At 32.6% G+C, this 25,863-nt stretch overlaps 1 protein-coding gene across 5 annotated transcripts; it reads right to left on the minus strand.

The window, feature by feature from the left end:
• Positions 1–270: 270 nt before the first annotated feature.
• On the minus strand, positions 271–25,322 carry LOC106672854 (RNA-binding protein fusilli). 5 transcript variants are annotated; one of them, XR_001341316.2, is made up of 14 exons: positions 25,088–25,322; positions 17,132–17,250; positions 16,920–17,066; positions 16,524–16,833; positions 11,144–11,198; positions 6,552–6,662; positions 6,022–6,197; positions 5,614–5,924; positions 5,108–5,344; positions 4,868–4,947; positions 4,602–4,798; positions 947–1,077; positions 749–857; positions 271–598 (listed from the first exon to the last, which is right to left on the minus strand). XR_001341316.2 is itself a non-coding variant. In XM_014404598.2 (13 exons), the coding sequence occupies exons 2-13, from the start codon at positions 17,246–17,248 to the stop codon at positions 509–511; spliced, it is 1,962 nt and encodes a 653-aa protein (XP_014260084.1). In that variant the 5' UTR covers positions 17,249–17,250; positions 25,088–25,322; the 3' UTR covers positions 456–508. The 5 variants fall into 5 exon arrangements, 3 of the variants coding, with proteins under 3 accessions (XP_014260084.1, XP_014260085.1, XP_014260083.1); XR_001341315.2 differs by having other exon boundaries at positions 506–598; positions 675–857; XM_014404598.2 differs by lacking the exon at positions 749–857 and having other exon boundaries at positions 456–598.
• Positions 25,323–25,863: the final 541 nt, after the last annotated feature.

Below are 25,863 nucleotides of genomic sequence, written 5' to 3' on the forward strand. Positions count from 1 at the left end.
TACCCGATTCAATGTGAAATTTCAACTAGTCAAAGGAAAGAAAACTCTGGAAACTGATTTTGATAAAAATGTATATTGCACGAAGCCAAAAGATAATTTTCTTTTTAAATTGGACATATATTTTTATAAAATAACATGATGAGAACATGCATTTACGTTTTACTTCAAGGAGAAAGGTCAAAATTAAATATGACTACTATCAATAATAACAATATATTAATTCATTTATATCTCTTTTATCTCAAATAAATTCTCTTTAGTATGTATATATATATATATATAAATCTGCATATATATTGCATATATACATTACATAAAATACACATAAGGATGCTAAATAAAAGTGCATTTTTATGTATTTATGTATATATACCTACATATGACTATTATATTGCACTAGGTTTCAAAAACTAGATCTCTTCTCTTTTTATTTAAATAAAAAAGTGCACATTTTAAAGTCTTTAAATTATTATTATTATTTTTTAAATCTGTCATTTTGTATTTGGTGCTAAGCGTGGTTTGTGGCACAGGTCGATGCCTGTGCCTGTGGTGGCATCTGTGACATCAGGTTACCATGGCAGTCAAGACCACCCCACCTCTGAAAAAGAAATAAAAAAATCATGACTATTAAACAGAATGTCAACCATTTACAAAGCTTAAAATATTTTATATACCATCTACAATTAACTTCAATCTTGCTGTCAATTAATTTTAAATATAAATAATTGCAATGTTCTTGAATAATTACATGACTGCCAATGTTGTGAAAGTGTTCCAACAACTGTTCAATTGTTCATAACATCAAAAATTTCATGTTTGACATCAAATCAATGTTCTTCTATTAGTTTACATAAATACTGAAAGGTTTAAGAAGAATCTATTGGTATTTATAAATAAGCTTACGTATTTAGTGCGCTACGCTAGAAACTGGGTGGATGTCACTCACCTCAACGGGTGGGTACGGAGCTTCTGGGCACATGATGAGCAACTGGTGTGGCGGTGACACTGGTGGCGAGGGGTAAGTCCAGATGACATAGCCACGTGGGGGTGGTATTAAATATTGCCCCACACCACCTCCTAAAGAATTTTTTTATTAATACTTATCCTTAATTATCTTAATTAATCCTTAATTATAACATTTTAAACATTGTTAAAAAAAAAACATTCATTTTTGTCCTTTCTTTTTTAAATCCTCAGTAAAAAATTGAGGATGTGGAGGAATTTTTTTTCCCGTGATCTAAATTAGATTTTTTTTCTTCTTTAAAACAGGAAAAAAATAAGCAAATGGTGCACAATAATTCAACTGAGGATGTATTGCAGGATAACAAGGATATAAGGAACAATTGTTTAAAATAGTATGATTAATTACAAAAGCATGTGCGCTTAGAATTATTTTTTTTAACATTCCATTCGGTTTCCCAAAAATTATCCTGAAAATGACTAAAAATAAAGCTATTAAAAAAAATCTTAATCATCATGAATGTATTAATAATTAACTTTTCATTGTAAAATAAAAATAAATTCCAATTTATTACTAACACATTCATTTGACAAATACTGTAAATCATAGTCAAAGCGATAAATTGTTTTTAAACAATTATTTATTATTTACTTTTGAAAATGTTTAGGCGACAAAAGACCAGAAGCTACCAGAAATCTGTTCAAACCCTGGAGACAAGCTAAAACTTATGTTTACATTGTATCCCCACTACATAAACCAGCCCGTTTTCCTTTTCCATTACCCAAAATAGTGATTCAATAAACTGATTAATATTATAAAAAAAAGTACACCACATCCAAAAATTTTTCACCACCAAAAAAAAAAGAACAGACAAAAATACCATGTGCGTTAGTCACAAAAATCAAACTTCAAAATTAATTAATTAAAAAAAAATTAAAGAAGCATGCTGCCATTTAACGCATTAACTGCAATAAGTGTTAGATCAAAACCATAACTTTTTTAAATTTTAATGATGACTTGTGATACCATCGTGCAGTTAATACGCTAATAACTGGTATAAGAGCAAACACAAATATAATATTATAGTTTGTATTTAAAAATTAAAAACTTATATGTATTTATATATATATAAAACAAACTCACCCAGTTTAAAAATAAAAAATGTGGTTTATTTTCTTTTTCTTCCTAAAAGTTTTCTGTCTCAAATGATTTAATTGTGCACATATGAGTTTTTGAAATTGTTGTGATATCAATTATTTGTTTTAGTTTTGATTATGTATATTTTTATTTAAAAAATAATAATAGTAATAAACTTTAAAAGTCATGCATTTACCACACTTGATTTAATACTTTTTCATAATTGATGTTTGGGTGTTTTTATGTAATAAAATTGAAAGTTAAATTTTTGAACAAAATGTAAAATACAACCTTGAAAATACAGTAAAATACAAAATAAAAAGAAGCAAAAAACTTAAATGAGAAAAATGAAAATAACCACTTCATAATTTCGCAAATTGTGAATTAAAAATATATATAATCCGCACCACCAAAAGCCACATCCTTTTCCAAGTATTTTCAGGACGGTTGCCTTCTATAAATACACCAAAAATTAATGAAATTAAGAGAAAGAGAAAGAGAGATAGATAGATAGAAAATTGTGTATGTTGTATATGTGTGTGAGGGAAAAAAGAGAAAAAGAGGAATGAGATGAAATAAGCTCCACTCCTTCCCAACTCCACTTTAGCGCAGCTCCTGCGGCTCCAGTATTTTTTCTATATAATGCAACTGCCTTCACCTCTTCACCAAAATTACAGTGTAACGATACAAATGTCCTTAATATTGGGTAAGGGGGTCGGGTGGTTCAAATTCATAAAAATGCTCTGAGCGTGGGCAGCACTGAAAAGAACTTGGAATTTTCTCAAATAATGAAAGTGTGCATCGTAAAATATCTTCTGGAACTTCCAATTTCTTATTTTAAATTGACCACACGCCGTAAAGAGCTGTAAAAACCACAATCTCCGAATTTCAAAATCTATTTATCTTTGTCAATATTCCCAATCAATATTTTCTTTTTAAAAATTTCTTTTTTGGCATAGTACTCTGTACAATTGTATAAATAATACAAAAAGTGATTTAAAATAATGTACAAGCCACAAATAAATAAGAAAATAAACAGATTGAGAATATCATTAAGATCTACTATGGTTACTTAAAAACCATTAAAAAAATAAATAAATAAAGTACAATGACCAAATAAAAAAACATGCTGTTTTGAACTATATTTTAATAATTAAAAAAAAGAAAAAAGAAACAACAAAAATATTATATCATAAAATAAAATTTCATATATTTTCATTTGATAAGTACATAAAATTTGATTTTTTAAAAATTTAATTCTACTAAACTTCAATAGTAATTAAAATGAGAACTAAAGGAAGCTTAAGTACTTGACCTTAAGGAAGTTCTAAGAAATGAAACTAAACACAACCAAATGGAATGTCGGTTCAAACAATTAGGGAATGCTTATAAACTAAAAAACATAAGACCTTATTAATTATTTGTAAATCTAAAAATATAATCATATTGCACTCTCCTTATTTAAAAACATGCCTTAAAGAGTAAGTAAGTACGTTAAAAAAAAGCATCCGGCCTTTATGGACGGATACGATGTGATAACGAATAACTTAAATATAGAGAAAAAAATTAAGATCTTAAAAATGAAATACAAAAACTAATTGTGGAATGAGAATGTCTCACTCGGTTCTGGGAACTTAACAAGCCTGGGAAATTTGGGAGAGAGGTTATTACGATCTAGCTTTAAACAATTACAATTAAAACGATACAATTTAATAATAAATCTTTAAATTTGATTGGAAATTGTTTTTTAAAATTTTAAAATGTAGGATACCCCTACCAAAATGTCTTGGTATAACATATTATGAAAAATGGGAATCTTTATTACTATAATCATTGAAAAAAAATCCTAATTCCTAATAAGGAAATGGGTCTATCTAACTAAATTGGCTCATATTTTAAATTGTAATTACTTTTTATTTCATAGATTCAGCTTGAAAGTTTATTAAGTAATTTTTAAAAATGAGTCGATTAATAATTTACATCTTAAAATAAAACAAAGAAAAACATTCCCTTTGTTTCATTGATTCATCTCATAAAAAAAAGTTAATGTAGTAATAATTGTTAAAATTTAATGAAAATCCATCTTGTAAATGTGAAAGGTACAGCCTATGTAATTGACCCGTAAAATGAACAATTAATCGCTTAATTCCTTTTGTAAATCATCATGAAGTTGACAGTGTATTTAGCTTGAGTAAAGTCTAAATCGTAGGGAAAAATGTTGAAATGACGGGTCTAGGGTATTTCGGAGTGGGTCCGAAGTGTTGGTAAGGGTTCAAATGTGCCGGGTGGGAAGGGTGGTGGGGCGAGTGAGCCGGAATGAATGCTTGGTTCCAGGTGCGTTTGAGCTGCGGCACCACAAACTTTGGAAGGACAAATAGGCCTGGCGGGGGCTGCTGGGGGGGCGGTGGGACCGCTAGTGGGACTTGTGCCACCTGTCCGGCCCCAAAGCCATGGAACAGCAACTCCTGCTGGCCCCCGCCCGGTGCGCCGTATTCGTAAATACCTGGCGAAAGGAGTGCGGAGGTGGCTGCTACTGTTTGTGCCGTGGCCCCTGCTACTGTCTTGGGTGCGGCCACCGGTGCCATTGGAGGGCTCAACTGTCCTGGGAGAGGCAGTCCTCCAGAGAGCACAAGCATCATGTCATCCCCCGAACATTGAAACACTTCGATGTATCGCTGTTTCTTTCCAAAATTCATGTACCTGAGAGAAAAAAAAATTGGGAACATTATAATCACCATTTGGATAACCTTTGTTTATGAAATATGTTACCGATTATGTCGTAATTGAGCAGCATTAAAAGCGGACGTTTCGCTGTCCATTTGGATAAAAGCTTCACCACTTGGCTGACCCTACATATATAACAAAAACATATTCCAATAAATGTATTAAAAATATATCATAAAAATTAATTTTTTATCTTTGTATCAAGTAAATTAACCATTAAATTATAGAAGCTGTCTATTTCATAATCAAAACATTAATTTACATTAATATAATAAAACAACAAACCTGACTGTTATACACCATGTGCACGCCTTGAAATATTATATTTTTGGCATGCTCGCCAAGGAACTCGAGTATGTTTTCAACCTGTGCTTCGTATGGCAGTCCACGTAATCGTATGCAGTCCTTCATAGTACCTGATGTGATGAGGTGCTGAGGTAGAAGTGGAACTGCTGGCATCGGCTGAATTGGCGGTGCCACTGGCTTTATTTGTTCAGGAGTAATCATCGCTCGATTCAGGACCTAAAAGAGAATTTATGCAAAATCAATTTTTTCAAATAAATATATTCAATTTATGCAAAGTCAATAATATATTTTCAAATATATTCAATAATGTACAATTCTATATCATTTATACAACAAATAGTGTAAAACATTTTAAAATACTTACTGACATCCCTTATTTACATTAATTATAAAAAAAATAAAATAAAATACAGAAAGCATGAAACAAAGATTTGGATTAATTATTATGTACTTATATTTGAAAAAAATAAATTAAATTTTCATACCTGCTGAACTTCGGCAGTGGTGCTCCGAAAAAGTTCGATATAACGAGCGCCAATAGATTCACGATGCCTGGAGAGAGCTTTTGGTGCGTCTTTCTCTTCCTTGAAGAGCACAAAGGCATCCCCAGTACTCCTCCCATCAGGTTTTTGAACAAAAAGTATCCCCTCTTCGCCGTCCATAACACTTACACTATTCTCACCGTTTTCAAAGAAGTCCATTACTTGGCGGGCAGTACAGTCATATGGTAGGCCTCTCATTCTTATTATGACCTGGGCACCTTTGGTCAAAAAGGCCTGAGCCTCGTTGTTTGCTCCTAATGAAATGACCATTTTGAATTGTTACCATTAAAAAAAACAACTAAATAAATAAAAATAAATAAATAAATTAAATAAAATAAACTTTGTTCATACCTCCAGCCACATTGACAAAGTCTTCTCCAAGTGCTCGGTACACCTCGATGTAGCGATTACCAATATGGTGCCGGTGCCTTTTCAGTGCCATGTCCCTGTGTTCAGGTGATTCAAAGCGTACTAATGCCTCCCCGTTTCTACGACCAACTGGAGATAAACAGAGAGCAACACCTCCCCTGAAATTTAATTATGAAGAGTCAGATATTGAATAGGATCTAATTAATTCTTAAAATTATATAAAAATAATCATTTTTTTCTGGTATGATTACTTTTACAATGCACTATACAAGATTTTCTGTTTAAAACTCTGATTAAATGTTCACCAATTATACACTCCTGAAGTAGATATAATATAAGGAAATAAAGAGCATAGAAGGATAAAAGAAATTATCAGTTGTAAACATTGATACAACAGGGCATACAAAGTCTGACCTTATTGCACTTGTTATTTAATAATATTCTTTCTTTTTACATTATGTATAATATAGTATATAAATTCCCAACTTTTTCTAACTATTTACTTTACTTACTTTGCTATATTAAGTCCTCGGAAAAATTTAGCAATGTCCTGATCGCTGGATTGCCAGGGTAGGCCACGTGCTCGTACTACGCAATTGCTATCCACTTCCTCATCTTTTGAACTGTATAAAAAAGTTGATTAATGAAAACTTTTTAATGGCCTTGGTTTACATATTAGTCAGCGACAGTGTGTATTAGTTATAGGAACAGGAATCCTAAGGAGATAGTGGAAATCAGACCGAAAACCTAAGGTCTACGAGCTGGGGGTCTGGCCCTAACCACTTGGCTACCATCGTTCCCAGTAATATAAATGAAAACATACAAACATTTATCCTTTATACTACTAATAGTATAAAGCTCCAGTTGGAATATAATAAATAATACATTTCATAAAGTTTTTACGTATGACAATAAATATGTATATATCGAACAGAAAATAATAAGAAATGCACAGAATAAAATAGACACGCAAAGTGGAATAATAATTTATCCATTTACGTTTTAGTGGTCAATTGACCAAGTTACTTCTTTCAATTAATTATTATTTCCATGTAAGGTCTTGGTAAAGATAAAAAAGTCAGTGTCAGAGCCCACGACTTTCGGCCCAATATGAAGTGCTCTAACCACTTGAGCTATCATGACTTCGATCCTCTCTGGAACCTTACATGGAAAGAAGTAACTTGGTCAATTGACCACGAAAAATTAAATGGATTAATATTTAATAAGTAAAATAAGTATCACTTCACTAAATAGCTCCCCGTGGCCACTTCATAAGTCGCTGAGAATCCAATCCTGATTACACAACATTTTATGTTCGATATATACATATTTATTGTCACACATAACATAAAACATTACATAAACTTAAGCCATAATTATATAACCTGTACGTATGGCGGTATTTTGCATAACATTATTCCTTTATTTTTTTTAACTGTTCCACCAGTTTTTATTTCTTGATAGCCACTGAGAATTTAACACTGCTGTTGTATGGACTCTAGTCAAATATAAAAAGTCAACCAATTATAAAAAGGCTGAGGAGGGGGTCGTATGCTGGCCGAAAAGCTGTCAAGAAATAAAACCTGGTGGCATAGTTCAGAAAAATAAAGGAGTAATTTTTCTTTACTTAATACTAATACTTAATGCATAATTTAAAGATATACCACAACAAATTTAGTAAATACGTATTGCAATTTAACAAAATGAAGCAACGTGTGAATCTTATTTACTAATCTTATTTGTTAACTATCAAATGCAAATTTGGCAAACATTGTAGCCAAGACAAAACTAATCAATAAGCTTAGTATCATCCAAAGAGAGTGTATTGAATGGATGATAAATGCTCACTCGAGCAAAGAACACCTATAATGTCTAGTAGTATTACCATACCTTCACCACTATTCTGCACTTAGAATTAAACTAGTATTATAGCTTATTAGTATTTTATTTTTGTTTTCATTGAGTCTGAAAATGACATAACATCCTGGCCGATCAAATTAAATTAAATATCAGAATAATGCTACATCAGCTAGGGTTCTTCGCATATAATAGCTCCTTTTTCAAATGATTTTTATTTTTTTGTTTTAATACTTATTTATTACTTATTGTTTTAATACCCTGATGGCCAAATTTAACGCACTAATTTATTTAATTTAAAATTAAATCTGTTATCTTTTTACATTAGTTACAGGTAATTAGAAGCTACCACAGTCCAAATAAAAAGTAAATGCTTTGTTTAATTTTGTACTGATTAAACTCATTTGCAAAACAGTAGCATTATGCCCCTCCATTTTGCTATGCCTAAAAGTCCCTTTCAGCTAACATTTTTCCTTTGTTGAATTCATTTGATATTATTCTTATTTGTAAACCTTCTTCAATGGGTCCAGTCAGGCTTTTGAGTGAATGTGTCAGTGTCAGGGTCATAACATTATTAGATGAAGGATATAGTCAGCACAAAGTCACAAGGAGACCAAATGTAAATCACTCTACAGTAATTTCTTCGGTAGATTCATCCGTCATCATGCTCTACAAAACCGCAGCATTACATGACATAAGAAATTTAATAAGATAAGTCCAAAATATTTCGATTTCCTCCAGGACTGTAAGAAGGCTCAATGAAAATAACCGTAGGGCTCAGCACCCGACTCATGGACCTCTTCTTACCACAGTTCAGAAAATGGCCAGGCTTCAATTTGCATGGGAACATGTGAATTATACATTGGAAGAGTGGGAACAGTTCTCTTTAGAGATGACTTGTTAGTTGCCTCAAATCTTCAGATGAGTGTAATTACATATAGAGATACTCTGGAGAACGGTATGTGTCCTCAGGTGGAGTTCCATGGTGGGTCATTGATGGTCTGGGGTGGCATTTCATTGGGCACCCACACCAAAATGGTTGCAGTGTGAGGAAGTTCTCTAACTTCACAGAAGTGTTCACTACATTTCAACAAGACATAATCGAAGATGTAGAGCCATTTGCCCACCACATCAGTGAGAGATCCTTGCTAATGCAGGATATTGCCAGGCCCCATAGAGTGTGTACTGTGGATGACTACCTGATTGAGGTTGTAATAGAGTTTAGCTGGGGCCAGCTCGAAGTCCAGATTTGAACCCAATCTAACACATGAATGTTAACACGAGAACGATGGCAAAACCCAGGTCCGACCACCCTACAAGAGTTGGAAACGGTCATTTTTGATGAATGGGAAAAAATTCCTGAGAAATCTTTTTCAAGGAATGCAAAGATGTAAAACACATTAAAAAAATTCATTTGTTTCTGAATTTTTTTTATTTTTTTTACTTAATATATTTTTTTTAAATTAATTTTTTTTTTACAATTAGGTAATAAACATTTTCTTTTTAAATGACTTATTTTTACAACCAAACCTATTTTTGATATGAATAAACCTAAATACAATAAAATTTAAGAGTAGTGCATTTATTTTGTCCGTCAGTGTATATATTCCTGGAAGTGGAGGTATTCATGGACAATGTTCAGCCAGTTCATTGAGATAATTATATTTAATTACAGAACATTTTTTACTCTTTTAGGTGAGCTCTCTTCAGTGTTGGTAGATTACATCGAGTGGACGCCCTACCAATGGACATGGCCTAATCTGGCTATTCATTGTTCAAGAATGCCTACTTCTTACAAGATAGATTTTATTTAAATAAATCTATCAGTGATTAGTAAGTTTTCATAAATAAAGTATATTTTATTAACTGAACAATGCAATTTTGGTTTCTCAGTAACGAACGGAAAATAAAATTGACTGCTTTGACAAAAAATTAGGCAAATTATTTAAAAGTAAATATTATTTTGTGAAGTAATTGTATGACGAGTAATGGCCAGTTTAAATAAATAAAATTACATACACACGTCAAAGCGATTTATAATTAGAAAATTATGTAATAGCTGGCTTTAAATTATTGTAAGGGTGTAAACTATCTTCGCTGTTAAACATGTAATTACTATAATAATAAATATTGATAAAATACGTTGTAGTAAAAAAATAATTAAAATGTTATGTAACTGTCTATTCACAATGTGTACTTAATAAATACTTTGTTTAGAGTTAATTTATTTTTTGTAATTATCATTATCAGTAATATAGCATCTGTTTCAAAGTAGAAGGGTCATCCTTACCCGATGAGCAATAGGCTGAGGTTGACACAAAGACACTTATTTTAGGCCAAAGCCTGCATTTGTGCCCGGCATGCAGCAACTTAATTGAAGGGTGTAATTCCTTGTCTCAATATAGAGTGAGGTGAAATGCCACCTGATATGAGAATTGTGCTTCAGCACGGCAGCGAATATCTCAGTCCTGTTCTTGGAAGAAACAGGGCTGGTTTATTGTACATAATTCTGAGTACTTAGCATTGTTGAGAATGAATGCATTTATTAGTATGAATGTGTAGTATGAAAGGACCAATGGTGGAATACTGAGTACACCATCAACCCTCCATAAGGTTAGATATACAATACTTGATTATTTTATTGTATGTACTGATAGTTTTGTGTCCCTGGTGTTTGTTAATAATGAATGTATGTATTTCCATGATTATGTACTGTGAGAGGGTCGAGGGTGCAATATCAAATACACCATCGACCCTCAATTAGGTTAGTTATATGTCTAAAGGGTGATTGAGGAATATCAGGTGAATGAGTGAATGGTAGGTAAATAGGAGAGAATAAATTTAAGAATGAGTGTGAGTGTGAATGGGTTTGGAACTGCACACATTGGGTGCTGAATCGACCTAGCTGTTCACAGCACCCTCCACCGGAGCACAACCTAGTGACTAGATTCTGGATGGATGAGACCGAGGTCTGACCCAGACTGCCAACACCGAGGTGTTTCTCAAGGAGTGCCAGCAAGTTATTCTAAATTTAAAAAAGCTGAAATTGTCGGTGGACTGCAATTAGTGATAGGCTCAGCTCTGCAGTGTATGTATATTACTTACATGTGCGGATTTGAGCCTAATAAATCAAAATCCAAAAAATAAAGCATCTGTGTAATTAATACCTATAAAATTACTTAAAAATTAAAACCTGTGCCTTATTATTAAGTTATTTTTTTTAAAATTAAGTAAGTTTTAAACTTACCAAATTCCAGGTTCCAGGTAGAGCTGTATCGTCTCGACCTCGGTAAACTTGTATCCTTGGGGGGGAAAAAATAATAATCAATTATCAATCAGGGCAGAAATAAGTCGGTCTGTTTCAAATTGTTATTAGGCTCTATGCTACGTGTCCGCGTTAACGCCGCGTGGAAGGGGTTCCAAAGGGGGAAAAATGCTGATACAGGACGAAAACTGGGAAAAGTGACGAATCGGTGAAAATTCGAGCTCCTTTTTAGAAAAATTGCAAACGGGAAAGAGTGGGTATCGGCGGTTTTGGCCTCTGTGAAAAAAAAAACCGCCTATCCGGGATTTTGGGGTAGACCCAGTGCTTTCTTCTCTAATATTCTCTCACCCAATTATCCTACCAGGGGAGCGAAGATTTCGAAAGGCAAATACGACGTGGCCGAGGAATCAATCTCGGGGGAACATCTTATCTCTTTCATTATAAGAAATTCGAGATTAGCGATAACCTTTTTTTCTTATTTATTTTTTATTATTTGTAAGGAACGATTTATCGGTTTTTTATTCGTCAAATCGACGTATCAGTTTTTTTAAAATATGTGTTTCTTTAGGTTCTAGAACTACTTGTTTGTTTGGTACATTACATCTATACAATACGATGTATCCGCTACAAATGTGAATAATTAATTACAATGGAATAATTTATACATTAAAAAAAAAAAAAAAAAAAGAACACTATCTATGTGTGTGTGTGTGTGTGTGTGTGTGTGTGTGTGTGTGTGTGTGTGTGTGTGTGTGTGTGGTGTTTGTTTGTGGCTGACTGACAGACAACGCACAGACCAAACCACTGGATCTAAAGGGCTGAAATTCGACAGTGCATTCCTATAATGACATGGATAGTCACTAAGAAAGAATTTCTTGAAATTCCATCCCTATCTACATATATATTAATAATATACTTTATTATTTGTATAGTACATAACAATGAAACACAATTAAATAAGAAAAAATAAAGTATTATGCAGCACATAGGTCTGTCGAGCATATTTAATTAAATTCCTAAAATTATACTTTTTTTTTTTTTATTGGCCTTATGATCTTGCATATTAGCCATGGTACGAATTCTTGTGTGCTCAAGTTCAAATTGGGGGTTATCGGGAAAAAAGGGCCAGAGGCGACAGTGGGAATCGAACCCACGACCGCGGCATGAGAGTCTCTCATGCTAACCACTCGGCTACCGCGGTCCTAAAATTATACTTAAATATAACACTAAGCTGGCCTTTTGCAATTACAGAATAATTCAAGCGTAAACGGTGGATCTCTGATAAAATGATGCATTCAGCCAAAAAATGAACAATGTCCTTCCTAACACCAGAATTGCAAATACGTTATTTCCCAGAGTCCGAATGGGGCCACCATTCAGATATAAAAGATCACCTCTGATCTTGAAAAGCCAGTGAAGCTCACCGAAAGACAAGCCTTGCAAATTACCTGTAATTAAGCTAAACATATCTGGGCTGCTACCTAACTGTCTGTAAAATAAGAAATGTTAAGTAGACCCAAGACTTTTTCTGGAGTGTCAATTCACACATTTTAATTTTAAAATATCTCCTATTCATAATATTATTATTATTATCCTAAAATTATCTAGTATTCCTACAATGGCATGGATAGCTGCTAAGAAAGGATTTTTTGAAATTCCATCCCAAAGGACAATTTTTTGCCAGGTACATACTGAAGTATGAAGTGAACTGAAGATGAGAAATATTTGAAAAATGAGATATTATATAGAAAACCATATTGGCACACTGCATCGCATGGAAAGGTACAGATTTATTTTCATTATTCTTCTTTAAATCTTTATTACTTTGCTAAGATTCTCTGAATCAAAGGGGGTCCTTTTGGATTTGTTAGCAAATAGTTTCCTTTTATGTCGTGTAGAAGTGTAGTCCCCTTACATTTTGAAAAATTTGTAAAAAATACAAATTAGATTTGATTAGACTTTATTGTGGTTACCCCAAAAACACACCCACCACAGGTCCTAATATTTAAAATATCTTTCAATTAATTAAGGTTTTTAGTTGAGATAAAAAAAGTCAATGTCACAAGCAGGATTCGAACCCATGACCTTCGGTTAGATACGCTGCTTCTCTACCAACTGAGCTACAGTGACTTCGATCCACATGGACACTAACTTCCCATCTCAATCTACCTTTCAAATTTTCCCTCCTTTTTACCATTTTTCACTAACTAGTGAATTGAATACTAACTAGTCAAAAAATAGTGAACTGAATAATTTAAATAACCCTTAATCGGTGGATAAATTTGCCAGGCTGCCAAAATTATGTTATCAGAAGTTTAATGATTTGATTTTTCACACACACACACACAAAAAAACAACAACATACAATTGGTGCAATTTGTTTAATAGTGTGACCATGATGGGGATTTTGGCAAGAGGTTGAAGTATTTACAAAACACAAAAATGCATTGATAGTCTATGAAAAACCATTTCTTAAGTAAAGTGTATGACTGTTTATCCGCAGATTCATATATATATATATGTATATATATAAGTATANATATATAATCACCAACTTTGAAGCCTCATATATTAATCTTAATATCCCATTTGAAATGATAAAAGTTTATGCCAAGTCAGAACAGGAAACAACAAGTTTCCCAGGCTTTACCTAACAAATTCATCCTATAAAATTGAACTATACCCTGGTCCCTATTGTCTTGGCAGTATCGAAAGTCATGAAGATTCGATGACCCATATAATTCTCCACTGCAAATCGTACAATTTATTTAGAAAACAACTGTTTGTAGAATTACAAATTCCTGAAGAATTAGATGATAGTTTAAATTAGATAAAATCCTAAATCCTGAAAAAAATGTAAATTATATATCCAACTAGGACAAAATAAAAAATTCCAATTCAACTTATAATTTATGTTAGGATATTCTCTGCAAATTTGCCTGTACAATTGTTTTTCTTTTGCCATTAGTTTTTAAAAGAACAGTTGAAACAGAAAATAAATAAATTCTTCATGTTAAATTGATATTTCATTAAATACTTATTTATTTTCTACAAATCGCAACATCAATTAACTTTGACGAAAATGATATGTAGCAAAACTCACTTTATTCACTTTATATAATTTTGTAAATTGTAATAAATCATTATTCTCTCTCTCTCTCTCTCTCTCTCTCTCCTCTCTCTCTCTCACTCTCTCTCTCTCCCCCTCCACCTCCTTCCCTTCCTTCTTCCCTAAATTGAATGGCAGAAGTTCAGAAGTGAAGTTTATTGTCATTATTCATATACTTATGAGTCACATCGATGGCCAGTTTTATCAGTATATATCAGTATCACTTTTGTTCTATAACGATTTGTTAGTTTGGTGCATAATGTCTATACCATATGATATATTTATTGGCTTAAACGTGAATAATTAATTTTAAGGGGATAACTTATACATCCCAAACAAATGTAAAAGGGAAAAACACAAACACAGTTCGACTTATCATCATGTAAGTTTGTGTACACTGTCATAGAAGTCATTAGAGCTCGAGTGGTAAAGTGCCAGAGTACTGATGGGTTCCGGATGTCATGGGTTCGAGTTCTGCTAATAAATTTTTCAACTAGACCACACTTTCCTTTAAAAAAATAATAGCAATTAACACCGAATGATGTTGAATTCACTTTTAATTTACACTGTATGTGTATTCTTAGAAGGTTATATCCATCTATAGAAAATATATGTCACTTTATAGGGTTATCTTCAATATTACAGAGAATATAGTTCACTTTATAGGTTTATGTTTAATCTACTGAAAATATAGTTCACTTTATTGGGTTATGCCTAATCTAAAGAGAATATAGTTCACTTCATAAGGTTATATCCAATCTACAGAAAATATTGTTTACTTTATAGGCTTATGTCTAATCTACAGAAAATATAGTTCACTTTATAGGTTTATGTCTAATCTACAGAAAATATAGTTCACTTTATAGGTTTATGTCTAATATACAGAAAATGTAGTTCTCTTTATAGCACTATGCCCAGTATTATAAGAATTCAGAATTAAATGGCAGGGCAAGACACATCTTACTTTTGCTGAGGTCGACTGAGAGGTTGAATGGTTACCATAGTTGGGATAGTTTTTTTATTTTTATTTTTATTTTAAATTATTATCTATATTATTCTTCATTTGTACTATTTTTATATTATTTAAAAAAAGTATTTTCTTTCAACAGATCAATTACAGAGCTATCACGATCTCCTACACATTGAAATGTCCTTCACAGTTACTCCCTTACTTATTCAATACCCTTACTCAGTTACTTATTCAATATAATTCAATTCATATAACAAAATTAATCAACCTTTTTTTTTAATTTAGTGACTATCCCAAATGTGCCTAATATTTTCTTCTAAGAATCTCATGACAGATCTCCATTATTGCCAAAAGGTACCAATCCTAGCATCAAATTCCCCCTCTGCAGTTATAACAAAATTCAAATCAGTCCATTCCGTCATGCCTTCTGCCAAGCTTATTAGCTTTTATTAAGTCACCGCTTTTGATGATCCTCCCTGCAACCATTTACAACTAATCTAATAGTTCACTTTTATCAGCCCTTTTTTCTGGGGGATCAACAACTGATTTTGGCAAACTCAAAAACTTTTAACAGTTGTTCGATTTTGTGAAGGTTTATTTTCAGAAATAGAAGATTACTTTTTTTATATTTTGCTGGTTTAGAGGCATCAAAATGATCGCTTTCGAGAGAATTAAAATATATGAATACAAGGGCACTGCTGATGACAAAACCAGGGTACTGGTCACAACAAAATGGGAAAGGTCCAATCCAGAGTCGTTTTCATAAAGTAACTAATTCTCTGAAATTACACTCCATTCGAATAACAATTACAGACAATTAGAATGAATGTTGATCAGACAATTCTCTGAAACCCAGTTTGGCCTGTATAAATTATTTATGAAGCATCGTGAAAATCTGTGGGATCCATCATCCCTGATCATCCAGGTATGATAGCAATGCCAAAATGTTTTTGTCTGACAAAGGAAGGCCACAATGATCAGGGACAATCAAGCTATAATTTTAACAATACAATGATTTTATAAATTATTCTGTGACAAAGTATCATCACACTTTTGAATTAGATTTGGAAAAAACCTTATGGGAAAACATCAAAAATCTAATCTTAAAAAACAACCTTAAGAATAATAAATAAATAAAGCAAACTTAGGGGAAACATTAATCCAAATATGTTTAAGCTTTAATATTAATCCGACAGTAAGATCAGTTTTTGTTTCATTGGTTTACCTAACAAAATTATTAGAACTTTACTAAAAATAACATAATAAGAATAATAATAACGTACCATCAGAGATGAGCCTATGGATGATGTTAGTCATGTCTCTTAGCTCTTTGGAGAAAAATGATGTATCACACGAATTGGGAATGTCCAGATACGTGAGCATCTCAGGAATCGAGGAGAATTTTGCGTCACCTGCTCCATAGACTCGTGCAACATCCTTTCGCAGGTCACAAAACGAGGTGTATTGTGAAGGGAGGGTTATGTCTTTATCTGTCGCCTCTGGATGGAGGCACTGACGCAGTGGTGCCTGCCCATCTGTAGTAAGCACAAGAGAAGCCGGATCTGTGCCCAGAGATCTTGAATAAGATTCAAACTGTAAAAAAGTTATAATGTTAATGTTCATAAAAGAATGAATGCTCTACTAGTTCACAAACCGCCACAGTTGGTACATAAACTTACAAGGGAAATAGCTTTTTGGAGGTTAACACCTGACGTACGTATTGCGGCCTCTGTCAGCCTTGTCTCTTGCTTAACCGACTCTGAGAGGAAATTAGTGTTGAGATCACAGTCTGTCGGTTTCACCAGATACTCCTGTACGCCGAGTATCTGCATGAAAAATAAACAGAAAATGTTAAAAAAATAAAGTATTTTATGGTGGAGTGGAATTATACCTGATTTGTGTTTATATCTATTACAGTATAGCCTAAAAGAACAATATTGTGCTCATCTGAGCCTAGAGAGGAGCCCTGGAGGCCTGATGTCGACACATACAATCCACAGACAGCCATCCCTAGAACAAATATGAAATAATTTAAGTTTTAAATGTACAACTTATGTTCACAGAAAATGGTAAAATGCTATATATTAGTTAATAATAAATAGGGGGTTTGAACACGGAAATTTTGTAAGCCTGAGATGAGATAAACCACAAACAAACAAACTGAAACAGACAAAACCAGCGAAAAAAGGCAGCTCAGGACGATGCGCATGATCAAACTACAAGAATATATTTTGTACACAAACAAGGGAGAGTTTATTAACATCCATAACATATCATTACAATTGATTTTATAAAAATGTTGTGTTATGTAATTATTAAAAAGATATAAAACTTTTTTCTTAACTTTCGGGCCACTTGGGCTTAAATACCGACTTGTCAAGCAACCTAACATGATGTTGCTGCAATTTTTGAATTGAGATTATATATATATATATCTTAGAAAGTGTACTCTAGTTTAGGAATTTAGCACAAAATGCCACATCACAGTTTCCTTTGACATGATTTTCCAAAATTCAAGATGTGCATTATGTCTCTGCTTCCTCTTGGAATTGTTTATTTTAACTGTTTTTTTAAGTATCTATGTGTACTTTTTAATTCAGGGTCAATTACTCCTCTAATCGAATTAATTACCAAAAGTTCAAAATGTATTCCTAAAATTTCTATTTCATCTTTTAGGGAATGGTGTAATGGAAAACCAGAGGTTAAAGAAAAGCGAATAAAATTAAATAAAATGACTACTGTTTGATGAAATGAAATAAAAATTTAATTATGAAAGACGCTTTCAAATTAATCTTTAATTAGAGATCTGTAAGGATAAAACTACAAAATTAAAAGAATAAGTGAATTATAGAGCGATTGCAGAAGGCTAACGTCTTCCTGTTTAGAATAGTTAATTTTTTCCAATATTCAGGTCCATTTTCAAAATGCAAAATACATAAATTGAAATATATTGTCAGACATGTATTTCTATGCTAGCGATCTTGGGTCCGTATTCCAGTGTAGCTTATAACTTTAATTGAAAAAGTATGAAACATGTATTGTTAAGTAGTTTGACTCCTTGATCTGCGACACCCAAAGGGTAGATGGCGTTCTTTAAAATGGAAATTTCTTTAAATTGAAATAAAAAAGTGTTAATATGAATTGACCATATTGTAAAAACTTTTCATATCCATTTCGAACATGTTTTTTTATTTTTTATTTTAACTGGAAATATCACAAAATTATGCTAAATTATAAAATCAAATAATGGCACAGAACAAAAAATTAAAGATATTTGCTGCTCTTTCTTGATGAAACCAAATTTATAACAATTCACTTGCAAAATTTTGTATTCTTATTGAAAAAATTGATAAACAGAAGTTTTTTATTACAGACTATTACTATTGTGTTATTATTTGAGGTCGTGTGAATGAGACCTGTGAGGGAAGTTTAAACTGCACGTTAACAATAAAGAAAGTTTTGGATAGGGAAGGAGGCACAATACATACAATGTATTTTTTCTTGATCCTTTTGAATTGGATAAATATAATATTTAACCTGTATAGCCAAGAACTGGCGATTTTTATAATACAACAATTTTTACAATGATATCATTATTACCATTAAAAATGTTTAAAAGAATAAAATGGTTGTAATTAACTAATATATGAAATAATGTAGGATTCCAAGAACTGTACAAATCTGATGAGGAAATTTAACATTAAATAAAATATTTTGAAGTTGTATAGTTGGCTACAAATGTATTTTTTAAAAGGAAATATATTATACTATGAATTTATTTACTCGGAGATATAGGAAGACAAATATTATCGGTTGGCCACATTTAAAAACCTCTATACACCGAGTACGTCGAAATTTTGTTTTATTGGAACTCCACTGGTTTTTGGGTGGAATTTTGGCCGAATCCTGAAAATCCAGGAGAATAGAACGAGAGAGAGGGGAAAGAAGAAGAAAAAAGAAGGCGATTATATAAAAGGGAGTTGAATGAACTTAAAGGTTGGCTGGGAAACTGGTTTGAAGGGGGCCCCCTCTGATGGGGGGCAGGGTTTACCGTTATGAAAGGGGGAAAGGATGAACGAGGAGACCTGGAAGAAATCGCGAAATTCCCGTCGGGGGAGGAAAACGGATTTCGCACGATCTCAGACATCAGAATTATTTCCATAGGGGGTCCGCCGGAAAGCCGTTCTCAAACCGTCCTTCCTATCCTCTTCAAAAACACCCGTGTTTATTTATTTAAAAAAAAAAATTAATAATAACAATAAAAATAATTAATCATTGGAAAGGAAACATTAAAAAAATGAAAAACCAAACCGAGCGAAAAGCGCTTTTCAATCATTCTTAAGAACGCCTGCGCATAAACTAATTTATTCCTTTCTTAATAAAATGGCCGTTCATTATGACGTACTTTGCAGTATGACGGTCCTATTGTCATTCACATGAATGAACATTGAACTTAAATACTTACACAAGACGAATCTGAAAGAAGCCAGATCTGAAATGTTACAGTGAAAATATACAGGGTGTTAGGCTACTCGCGTCACAAACTTTGTCAGTGAATTTCACACTCAAATGCCACAAAAAAGTTCGTATGAACAATGGTACTTTTTCAACCATTTCGCATATCATCAACATTTTATGTTATTGTTTTCTTCCAACAGTCTACAGTTTTTGTCATAAATCTACTCGTAGCTCCTGAATTATTCTTTTGTAGAGAACTCGAAAACAAGATTGGAAAGAGCATTAAATTTCCTTTAAGAAGAGACCCTTCTAGAACTTTCGATTTAACTTAGGTAAAAAAAACTAAATCTTTCAAAAACTGCTAAATTTAAAATTAGCAAAAAAATTAAATTTTTCAATCCCATTGGAAAAATTCAAGGAAGAGGTTGCCAAATTTCATAACAACTTCTTCGTTTAATAAGATTTCTAGCCGTATATCCTTTTCTTTATTTACACCGAACCAAAATGCAGAAATTTTATGCTAAATGGGAAAAAGTGGTGACCGTGTGAATAGCATTTCGGTTCGAATAATTGGACAAAAGGGTATACCGCTAGAAAACGAAATAGTTGTTATGAAATTTGGCAAGTTCTACCGTAAATTTTTTCAATGAGTTTGTTAAATTTTTTAACCAATTTTAAATTTAGTAGTTTTGGAAAGATTTAGTTTTTTTTACCTAAAGTTAAATCGAAAGTTCTAGAAGGGTGCTTTCTTAAAAGACATTTTTAATTTTTTTTTTTTTTTTTGAGAGAGAGAGAGAGTGAGAGGGGGGATGGATTTCCCTAAAATGAATAGTTCAAGAGCTACGAATAGGTTTATGATGAAAATCATAGATAATTGGAAAAATGTTCAATATATGCTTGGTGGTTGAGATCGTACCATGGTTCATACGAACTTTTTTGTCGTATTTGAGGTATGAATTTCACTGACAAAGTTTGTGTTGCGAGTAGCCTGCATAACATTTTTTTAAAATTCCGACAGGACAATTAATACAAGATATAATAGTCCGATTGAACTTTTACATTTGAAACGTTTGTATACTTAAAATAACTTAACGACATAGTTGAATTTTTATAATGAAAACGTAAAAATGCAATTAAGTTATATTAAATTGATTTGAAATTGATTTAACAATATTGTGCCTGCTTTGGGCTCGCATGATGTGTTTCCAGGTACCTCAGCTTGCACTTCCTTTGTGACCTGAAAGCGTTTTCTTTTACTATTTTTCTTTTTAATAGATCACCTCTGATCCTCTTATCCTAGAGTCCTCTGTTGGTGGGTATTCAGGATGACAGGGTGGTGAGATATCGAAGAAAAAATCATGACAATAAGGTATATTAGTCTCGTTATGACGAGAATACACTATCCGTGTACAGCGTGGAAAAGCTACCGTGACACATTTTTTTTCCTCTTTTCATTCGACAACATGAAATTCTTATTTCGAATCAGAATCGACAGTCTTTAGGGCATGTAAATGCCAAAACTTTGGCACCCAGAAGAAACACCGGCCGGAACGTGGGTTTAGTTTTCCGACTTCACCGTCGAAAAACCGTCGAGGAGGTCCCTGGAGCGGAAAGTTGAACGTACTTTCATAAGGTTCGAATTCCTCAATGTGCACTTCCTTTGGCCTGGATGTGTTTTTCTTTATCGCCTGACTCTTTTCAAGTCCCAAACCATAAAATCTTGAGAAAATCACAAGACAGGATTTCAACGGGCAAGTTTTATTCCTTTAAGAAGTTTAATATTGCAAAGTTAAAGTTAGGTTATTTACTACCAAAAACAGTTCCTGGTTGTTTATAAAACAAAATTCGATCAATGTAAATACAAATATACGAGAGACCAAACTCGAGCTAGGCTAGCGTTATGCTAGCGTTAACGATATAAACAAATTACAATTACAACACTAGTTTATTTTAAAACCCATTGGTATTATGTCCTTTATCCAATACAAAACAGAACAAATCTGAGGAGAAAAGCCGGCTTAAAACCAATGGATTGTACCGTGAAACGTCAAAACCTGGCAACTGCAAGAACTAGGAAATAAGGCGTATTAATCCAACTTTTATCAATGATCGTCGCGATAGGAAAATTAATAAAAACTGTTGCTAATCCTAGCGAAACCCTGAAAACTAAATTGTACTATAATAATCCAAACTTAAACTAACAACAGCTATAGTGAAAATAACATGTAAAACTCAAACAGTAAAAGGTATGACCAGAGTAGATGTCAAGTCTTCATTGTACAATAAATTGAATAAACCACAAGCAGAACTGACTTAAAAAACTAGAGCACATCCTCCATGTTCAAATAAGACAAATCCACAGAATACTCCTTTTCTTATTTGCTTGTAACAAATTATTCACGTAGATCTCTTGTATTTGACGTTCTTTACAACTATACCAATCGTGATTTTTTCTGTGAAACGTTATGTTTACAGGCTATAGAGGGTGCTAATTATTTATTTTATATTTGGAATTAATTTGGTATTAATTATATATTTTTGTAGGCTAAACCGAAAGCAAAAGTTGACAGAAACAAGATATGTTTAAATAATTCTGATTTCAACATAAACAAGGTGGCAAAGAACTCTTAATATCCTACCACAATTCCCTTTCTCTGCAGACTATTTTTATTCGGGTATGAAATTAGAAAGTGATTTTTTCCAGGTATGTTGAACGTTACCACGAGCTCCTAACGGTTGTTATTACTATTTCACTTAAAATGTTAATTATGGAATAAAATCGCATCTTTGTATTCTGGGATATGTGAACAGAGTGAATAAGACAATAAGTAAAATCAGGGGCTTTTTGTATGTATTTCTTAATTTCCCACCTTACGGAGATGAATTTATTGCAGAGTTTAGAATTTTTAGTCGTCATAATTTTAAATGACATGAAGTCTGATTCTGTGCTACTTTTTTAACTGAATAAGACGGACAAAAATGATTTTTATGGCATACATTGTTTGTAGGGACAAACTTTGCCCACGTGGAAATTAATCTTCATATATTGATATAAACCATCAATATGGTTTATATCAAAAACTGTTTAGTTTTTAGTTAGGAAATTACAAAAATTCTTTTACTAAGCTTTTTATATTTTGCAGTGAGAACAAATAAAATTGAACTATTCACCCAAAATGACTTGATTTCCCCATTAAAAAAGTAGCTACGGAATTATTTTAACACGTGATAGAAATAGTTTTAAGGGAGAAAAATCCCAAAATTAAATGTCTATCAGGGAAGTCGACATTGTGAATAAAAGCAATATGTAAATATATGTGGTTCTTTTAAAAACGGCAAATTTCTATGAAGAAACAAGACCATAGAATACATTTAACCGAATATTTGAAGAAGTTTTTTCTTGAATAAAATTACACATTTTCTTTGAAAATTAAATGGTACTAGTACGTCCGAATGTTGAAAATTTTATTCGAAAAGTAAGAAAGTCAATAAAACGTGAATACATCATTGGAATTATTGTTTCTTAAAGCATAGGCGTAAACGGTTTGTACATTTATGCTGCCATTCTATTTAGCCGGAATTCGCATCAAGGTCCAGCAGAACATGAAATATTTGTAGATTTTTGTTACTATATTTAGTATGGTTAAGAAAAATAGACATTCTACTGACGTCTGAACGGTTTTCAGGGAAACTGAACTAGCTCAAATATCAAATAAGTTTGATTTTTATTTACATCTATGTAGAGTACATATACACTTTATTACGTTAAACTGTTAAAAAGTATAGAAATATTTTATTGGCGACTTATTTCAACATGCAATAACAATACTTAGTCCTACTAAATAATTTATGCATATAGTATGCATATTCTGATAGTCAAAACTAATTAAAACGGTTTTTAATGGTTTTTGTATTACTTAACGGTTGTTCTTAATTATAAAAATATAAGACGTTTCTTTTTTTTTTAAATTTTCAAAACATCGACACACAATAAGAAATCCAGGCTCCCTAGTTATGCACGATTGGAACTAAATATACATAGTGCCAAGCGGTTTTTATCAAATCTCCCATTAATACAACATCAGTGGTTATGTCTACGCGTTGTCACTTGTGTCTTGTCCTTATGGATGTTGAATAAGCAGAATTCTTGCCGGTTTTGTTCGTTGCAATTTAAATGCGGTCGGACAAGTCTTCGGTTTTTTTTTACTGTTATTCCATTTCTCGATTTCCAAGGTGTGCCGGGTATTTGCTACATTACACTACTGTGTCTTTAATTTTAAAATTTTCTACTTCTAATTTATTTTAATTGGTAAATCAACTAGGCCAACCCAAAACGCCATCTTGTACTTTCAAAGATGTAGGCAGTATATGGCACTTGATCAATCTTATTTGCTTAATTAATTAAAAATGTACCTCGTGTATTAGTATACAATTTTATAATGTCACACTTGAGGTGTATTTTCAATTGGGAAATATACGTCGAAAATCAGTTTCAATTTGAGTCCTGCAAATATAATAATACTACCGCTAGGTACAGTATATATAAACAGTACGATTATAAAAATTGTACAATTGAACGGGTTTTTAAGAATAAAAGGATTAGCCGATTTGCATTTTAATTTACGATAAGTCGAACCCAATTATTCAGAATGGGTTCAGGATTCAGCCGAACTTAAGGGCCGCGAAGTTTTTTTCTTCTCAATTATCTTTCCCATGCTTTGCAGATGGTAAGCGTTGAACCTTTAAAAACATTAAAACCACGTTGGTTTTTACGGGACATTCTTATCAATTATTACGGTCAACGGTTAACTGGCATAGAATTTTTTTCACAAATACTTAACCGTCAGCTAATAAGGCCAGTTTTACAAAATAATATTCTAAAACATTCATGGCTTTTGGTGTTCTGTACCAACTTAAAGGTCGTTTTATTTTAAAATAGTCCATTTAAATTTTGTTTATTGTTTGTTTTAAAGGGGTTTGGCCATTTTATCGTGCAAATGTTGAGTATGTTTTTTTATTGGGAAAAATTCTAAAAATTAAAAAATCAAGGATTAAATTGAAAAAAAAAAGTTGATGTAAACTATCCAAAATGGCAATATATATATATATATACTGTTTTTCTCGTTTTTTTTTTTGCGAATGGGGTTGAAGACGATGGTTGAAAAACCGACCTGTAATTCTGTAGAGTCATCCCCCCTCCCCCAGCCCGACCATTGGAGTAAACAGGGAAGAAAATGTTAAGGAAATAATATAACTGGGCAAACAAAATTGCGAAACTCGTTGAAAATGTGCCTTTTTTTCCCGAAAAAGGCGTGCCGAACGTGTGTAAAGTCCGTTGTAAAAAAACAACGCTACGACAGGAGGGCTAATGAAGAAAATGAAGGCTTACCTGGGGCCCGATCGCAGGTGAGAACCGTGTCAGGAGGCTTTTCCCGTATCGGGACTTTGGGAAATGCGTTACTGCAGAGCCACCCCGAGTCTTTTCAACTGCTCATTTTCCAGCCTTTCCCCCCTTTGTTTTTCTCCGTCTGGAAAATCGTCTGTGATGTTTCGTTTTCTGGGGGAGGCCGAGGCACGTTTGAGGTTCTGTGACACCTGTCGGATTCCGTGTGGTGACCTGGAGGGGGAGAGGATACTGTATAGGATAGAAAGGTGGGAACTCGGGGAGGCGTGACTCAACGCTCCATCTGTTGGATAAGAGTCCAACCGTCCGCCGTCCAGTCTGTTTTCACAGATTCAATTCCCATTCAAAGAACATCTATTTGTCTTAAAGCAAAAATATTTACAAATCTCACAATAAAAAAGTATACATGAATATAAAAATCGTGCGTTAAACCGTGAATAAAATCCATTTGACAAAGTGTTTAGCTATTAATAACTAATGGTGCAAACAAAAGAACAATTGTTTAAATACTAATATTACAAAATACACAGCTTTTGTAATACTTTTGTTTTCTTTTATGATAATAAGGAGAAATTATAAAAGTTTTCAAGGTGTAAATTTACGTTTCTAATCTTAACAGAATAAAATAGAGAGAAAAAGTAGTAAGTTTGAATTACTCAAATAAGAAAAGAAAATGGGATCACATATCTACTATTGAAACTATAATTAATATATTTTCGATCAACATTATCTGTTAACAACTAAAAAACGGCGCAGGGCAG

This window comes from Cimex lectularius, unplaced genomic scaffold, assembly GCF_000648675.2.
Source record: "Cimex lectularius strain Harlan isolate CLEC.00 unplaced genomic scaffold, Clec_2.1 scaffold46, whole genome shotgun sequence".
NCBI classification, from domain to species: domain Eukaryota; kingdom Metazoa; phylum Arthropoda; class Insecta; order Hemiptera; family Cimicidae; genus Cimex; species Cimex lectularius.